The following is a 6,808-nucleotide window of genomic DNA, read 5'->3' on the forward strand; positions in this document are numbered from 1 at the left end:
GAACCGGGGCCCTCTGGCGTCCCAAGCCAGTTCTTAACCACTGTGCCACTCGGCCAGCCCAGTTATTTCAGTTTTTAACTCAATTAAATGAAGAAAGTCATTGGATTTAACTGATTTGGAAACGTGGTTTAATCTTGTTCTAATGACCAATCTTTTTTTTAATTAAAAAAGTTTTTTAATTACAACTGACATATACTATTTATTAATTTTAGGTGTACAACATTGTGATTAGGCATTTATATAACTTATGAAGTGATTATCCTGATAAGTCTATTATACGTCTGACACCATACATATTATTACAATATTATTGACTATATTCCCTGTGCTGCACTTTATATCTTCGTGACTCTTTTTATAACTGGCAAGCCGATAAAGGGTGAATATCCAAAACATATAAGAAACTCATACAACTTAACACCAAAAAAACCCAAACAATCCAATTAAAAAATGGGCAGAGGACCTGAATAGATATTTTAGCAAAGAGGACATAGAGATGGTCAACAGATATATGAAAAGATGCTCAACGTCACTAATCATCAGGGAAATGCAAATTAAAACCACAGTGAGCTATCACACCTGTCAGAAAGACTTATCATCAATAAATCAACGAACAACAAGTGTTAGTGAGGGTGTTGAAAAAAGGGAACCCCTCGTGTATTGTTGGTGGGATTGCAAATTGGTGCAGCCACTATGGAAAACAGTATGAAGGTTCCTCAAAAAATTAAAAATAGGTATACCATATGACCCAGCAATTCTACTTCTGGGTATTTATACAAAGAAATCGAATGATCAATCTCGAATGGTTGTTGTAAGTAAGATCTGTATGCCTGACTTAGGTTTTCGTTTATCCTAGAAATAATTTACCGTTGAGTGTGGGAAACTACCTTCCCTTTTGCTTGCCCCTCCACCCTCATGCTATTTTTTTTTTAATGTATAATGATTATGTTCATTGTAGGAAAAAGAAAAATAGAAAATTCTTGTCAGATATTATTTTTGAGATATATTTTTTCAGATCTAATAACTTACTGCTCTAGCATGGAATATGTTACTTTGGTTTGTGTTTGCTTTTTCCAAATAAAGAGTTTTCATGGCTAAACTAAAATCATTTAAGACTGCAAAGACCACTTAATTGCCCTGTGTTTTGAGAAAGGGGGATGTGGGAAATGTAAAAATCTAGACATGCTTTCTTCATGGGTATTTTTTCTTGGCTAGTTACATCTTAGCTCTTTGGCAGCTCTTTCTCATTCTATGGAATGCATTCTTACTGTTTCATGATGGTAATTGCCTACAGCACTGTTTCTTACTTTTTTTTCATGAACTGAATTAGTGTTTTTTTCCTTTCCTGATTATCTGTAGGTAATGGCCATTGCCACTTTGGCTGCCTGTTATAATAATCAGCAAGTGTTCAAAGGAGTCGTGAAGATTCGAAAAGGACAAGCGGTAACCCTAATGATGGATGCCACCAACATGCCAGCTGTCAAAGCTATGATATACCAGTATATGGAAGAGGTGGGTGTTTATTTAAATACCTGGATAGTTTGTAGCTACTTTTACGATTTAAATAGTGTCACTTATTGAAACCTTTCATATTTGGATATGAGATGATCCTAACAGCTCACGCTGTTATGGCATTGAGACAGGAGTCTGTAGCCTTTATTAGGAAAAAGGGTGCACACACGGAGCTGATTGTCCCGAATGGCACAGGATCCTGGCGACAGGAGATCAATGAAGCAAGGCTTTAGGATGGAGATCCTAAGTGGAATCATATTTTTTGTGCTAGGAGATGATGTTAGAGGCCAACCAAGCTTCTTGTTTACAGGTAAGGAGTGTCAGGCTGAGGTTCTGTGCTAATACGTTGTCTGACTGAGTGGTTCCTGGATCCCAGTCCAGTACTTTCCATTATATCATGGGCCTCAATTGAGAAACCATAATAGGGAATTTTGGCAAAGGAAAACCAAGTTGCAATTATTACTAAATTTTCTAATGCAAATCCCATTTTAAATGCTAAAACCATCTTATAAAACACAACATGCTTGTTTAAGTCAAATCTCTAATAAAGTATGACTAAGTTCAAAAGAACCTTTTTTTAGAGGCTAGAGCCCTCTATTCGATAGGCATGGCCCTCAAATGGAGGTGATTTTATTTCCCCTCTACCCCCAGGGGACATTTGGCAATGTCTGGAGACATTGTTGATTGTCACAACTGAGGAGGGGGACGGCTACTGCCATCTGGGGAATGGAGGCCTCACTGTCCTTAGATATGTTCTTTTTTAAGATTGAAATACTACAGAAATACATGAAAACATGAAAAGACCCTTTTCGCTCCTCTCTCTCTCCAGAGATCACCACAGTTAATATTTTTCTGCATCCTTCCAGTTCCCTGGTTATGCCTTTACAGGGATGTGATTTGAAACAGTGGTTCATCTAAACAGAATTCTATAAAACAATTATTCCCTCTGATTTTTATTGCATATTGCACATTCTCCTTATATTTCCTCCTTGTTTTGTATCTGACAAGTTTTGGACCTCAGCATTTATACCAGGTTGGCCCACCCCTGCCCTAAATCCAACTGCGAATCATCACAACTAGGATTTAGCTCCCATAGCTAAGGAAAACACCAAAAAAAATTCGGAATTTTAATATAGTATCAGAACTGCTTACAGCATTTTTAAAAATGGTTTTCTAAAATTAGTGACCAGAATAAAACTGCAAAACTAAAATATTCCCTGAACTACATACTACTATAGAAGGTATTAGAGAAGAACACAATTTTTTAAATTCCTAAAATTCTTGTAGTGACTGGGTGAAAGTGTTCAGCCATTGAGCAAACAATTGCTGCCGATGAGACGCGGGACAATTCGGTTCACCAAACAGGTAGCATTTGTTCAGGGCTTTTCATGTGCCTGCATATCAACCAAATAGGTGGGTACCCTTAATATCTAGGAAACTGAGGCCCTAACTCTATGGCTACAGCCATAATTTGGACCCAGGTCTCGCTAACTTCAGCACCTCTGCTGTTTTCCACGATGCTAAGGGGTTGAATTACCTTTTGAAAGTGAATACAGTCAGCCCGCTATATCCTCAGATTCCACAGCTGCAGATTTAACGAACCACAGGTTAAAAATATTGGGGGGGAAAGAGTTATTTTATTGCTGACGTGTACTGTGTAGTTAGGCCTACGATGTATGTGTCTGTACTAAAGATGTGCAGACTTTTCTTTCTTGTCATTATTCCCTAAACAATACAGTATAACAACTATTTACATAGCATTTACATTATATTAGATATAAGTATCCTAGAAAAGATTTAAAGTGTATAGGAGGGAGGATGTGCATGGGTTATGTGCAAATAGTGTGCCATTTTATATAAGGGACTTGAGTGCTGGAGCCAACCCCCCGCGGATGCTGAGGGACGACTGTAATGCCATTTGAGGCACTATTTCTTCATTTTATGTGGATTAGAAACATTTTATGTAGTACGTATGTAGTTCAGGGAATATTTCAGTTTTGCAGTTTTATTCTGGTCATTAATTTTGGAAAACCACTTTAAAAAATGCTGTAGGCAGTTCTGTATTAAAATTTCGGAATTTTTTGGTGTTTTCCTTAGCTATTGGAATTAAATGCTAGTTGTGATTCACAGTTGGATTTAGGGCAGGGGTGGGCCAGCCACGCTGGCTGACCCCTTGTTTTTGTCAGTAACTTTTTATGAGAACGCAGCCACACCCGTTCATTTGCACAGTGTCTGGCTGCTTTTGCACCACAGTGGCAGGCAGCGGGGAGTAGCTGCAGCGGAGGGCGACCCACTAAACAGAAGATATTTTTTGGTCCTTTAAGGAAAAAAAGGAAAGGTTGGCTGGTCTCTGATTTAGGGCACCAGTTATTTTGCTTAAAGTATTGTGTCAGGATTATGGGAACATACCTGACATTTTATACATTTTTATACATAGACTTGTAAGGGCATAGTGAGAGTTGGTGTAAAAGTAACTACACCAGCCTGTGTCTGAGGAGGGGTAGTGGAAGGGAGCTTTGACTTTTAATTTTAGTCTTGTATTGCTTGTTTTTACAAGTATGATTCCATCATCTAAAAGTTTTTTAAAGAAATTGTAGTTTCAGCCCCATCTCTGTTTTCTCTGTATAGTTGTCCTTTGTAGCATAATTATTAGGTATTAGATATCATTAATGTATTCCTGTAGGCATATTCTTTCTGTGCTATATGAAATTGCAGCTATGCTTTTTTGGGGGGAGGAAGGAAGGTGGTAAGAATACATGTTTATGGAAAAAAATATCCATTATGTAATGGAAATCTTGAAAAACAATTATTTTTATAATGCCTGCCCTTCATCCATTTTGCCTCCATCTTGGCTCAGAGCATTGTCACTTCCCACCTAACTGGTTTGTCCGTAAACATTTATGGAGGGTCTGCTGTGTGCCAGGCACGGTGCTAGGCTGGAGGTAACATGACTAACACAAGGTGCCTTTGAGCTTGCAGTCTAGTTAGGGAGACAAATACAGTAGATGATTTCAATGCAAGAGATAAGGTAGAGGTATGTGCAGGAGGGTGGCACTTGGCCCAACCCAAGTGTTCAGGTAGGTTTTCTACAAGACATAATACCTAGGTTGAGACTTGGGCGATAGGTAAGAGTTAACCAGGTGAAGGAACGTGGGAAGAGCGTTCCAGCGGAGGGAATGGTGTAAGCAAAGGAAGGAACAGAGCATGCAATAGCACACGCAAAATAGCACAGGCAGTTGTTAGTAGAGTGTTGGGGGGAGGGTACAGTGGGCCCAGGTCACGGTGACCTTGTGCTCCATGCTAGGAGCTCAGACCGTGTCAGCTGTTGATAGCGGGTCACCGAGGTTGTCAAATGGAGGGTTTAGATCTCTGGTGACAGTGTGGAGAAGTGGGTTTTAGGAGTCCAGCACAGAGGCAGGAGCAGTTTGGAGGCTGGCACAGCTCAAGTGAGAGGCATTGAGGGCCTACCCAGGGGCAGCAATTGGAGGCACGTAGAACACGGAGTTCAGCAAATATTTCGGAGGTTTGCGGAGGGGCTAGGAGGCGTGGAGGTGCAGGGAGGACTCTAGGGTGACCCTCAGGGGCCCTGCTTCTGCTCTTGCCTGTTTCCGTCCAGCCTGTGACCTGTACTGCAGATTCAGTGTTGTTTTCCTAAGCGGTGTCTGCCAGTGTTTCCAGTATTATTTCCCCTTCTCCATGTTACTCTGCTTCAGCCTAAAAACTGCAGACATGACCAGGCGCCTGCTGTGTGCCTGGCTCTGGCAGGTGTGGGGACAGATCAGTGAGGACCATCAGCTCCCTGTGCCACATGCACTCAGGCCTCCTGTTTGCTCTGTAGGACGGTCGTTGGGATTCCACAGGCCTGGATCCGACGTCCTGCCTGCTTAGTGGAGGGACGTGGGGTTATAATACTTTCATGTTCTCAGTTTCTTCATTGCTGAAAGGGTTGTGAAATCCCTAGCTGTTAGGGTTGTTGTCAGCAGTCGACACAGAAGATGTTTATAAGTTCCCAGGACTCGAGAAATAGCACTTACTATTTTTTCTTTTCTTTAACAGATTTATCATAGAATCCCCAACTCAGACTCATCTTCTAGTAAAACAAGGCAGATCATCTCCACGATCAGGACACAGAATTTCCCCAGCTGTCAGCTGATCTCCCGAAGCCACTACTCCCCCATCTACCTGTCATTTGTCATGCTCTTGGCTGCCCTGAGCTGGCAGTGTCTGAGCACACTGGCCCAGGTCACAGAGGACTACGTTCAGACTGGGGAGCACTGATTTGGAATTGGTCTGGAAGCCGAAGCTCACCATGAAATGGACTGACCGTTTTTTCAAGGAATGATATCAGCTTCCCCCTCCTTTTCTTCCCCTCCTGCTTTAATCCTACAAGATTCGGGCCGGGCATTGAACCACTGTTGCTCAGAGCTCGCACTCTTGAGCGAGCTCTTAACCAACTGAGCCAGTGTTTTTTGTTTTTAAATTACCAGTTTATACACTGAAGTCTCAAGAAAAAGGAAAGCTATTGTCAGGTGATGGGCTGGAAAGCCAAGTGGTACTCAGCTTAATTCTCCTAGCGCCATAGTTGGCCTGCCTCCCTACCATGTACAGCAGAGGTTTGTGACGTACTCTCACCTCCAGTGAGGCACTGAGGTCTCAGCTTAGGCGAGGGGGACATGCCTCTGAAAAAGCCCCTTGGGCTAAGAATCATTGACGTAGGGCATTCAAGTGCTTTCTAGAAGCCCTTTAGTACTCAGTGTGTATCGTATACAGTCTACTCTTTTGCTGCAGTCCCCTATGTACAGCAATCTCTTGGATTTGATGTTTTTGCAGCATTGTTGGCTTTGCATCGTTATACACATACCCACACTGATTTTCCTCCTGTGACCGCTGCCGCCATCTGACACAGTTGGCTTGGTTTTGGTCCATAGAGGCTTCGTTCGGTTCATTGGTTTGTTGGAACCTCGGTCCTGGACAAGTAAAGTGACTTGCCATGTACAGATTTGAGCCAGACTCAGTAAGTAGTTTGAGCATCAAAACTTGGTTTGAGATTCTAAGGCAGGTTGTTAAAAATTTGTGCGTTGAAATCTTAGTTCTGCTGAAGTTCACACCTTGGTCCGAGATGGACATACTGGAAGCTTCTCTTCTGGCTCAGTTATGACCTGTGGGACTTGCTGAGCTTGTGTGATTTAGGTGACCTCTTAGGTCCCTCCCAGCCACAAAGCTATGGAATTTTTACTATTACTGACTTGTGCAAAGGTCTCATGCCCACTCCTAAGTTCTTTGGATGGTTGTTTAC

At 41.8% G+C, this 6,808-nt stretch overlaps 1 protein-coding gene across 1 annotated transcript in view; it reads left to right on the plus strand.

Moving 5' to 3' along the window:
• Positions 1 to 5,938, plus strand: part of FDFT1 (farnesyl-diphosphate farnesyltransferase 1) — an 18,204-nt gene extending 12,266 nt beyond the window's left edge. Inside the window, exons 6-7 of the mRNA XM_019636183.1 lie at positions 1,360 to 1,512; positions 5,569 to 5,938. Coding sequence (XP_019491728.1) covers positions 1,360 to 1,512; positions 5,569 to 5,790 — 375 coding nt within the window. The 3' untranslated portion in view covers positions 5,791 to 5,938. The remainder of the gene's footprint in view (positions 1 to 1,359; positions 1,513 to 5,568) is intronic.
• The last annotated feature ends 870 nt before the right edge of the window (positions 5,939 to 6,808 follow it).

The sequence above is a fragment of the Hipposideros armiger genome, unplaced genomic scaffold (genome assembly GCF_001890085.2).
Source record: "Hipposideros armiger isolate ML-2016 unplaced genomic scaffold, ASM189008v1 scaffold_27, whole genome shotgun sequence".
Taxonomy (NCBI): domain Eukaryota; kingdom Metazoa; phylum Chordata; class Mammalia; order Chiroptera; family Hipposideridae; genus Hipposideros; species Hipposideros armiger.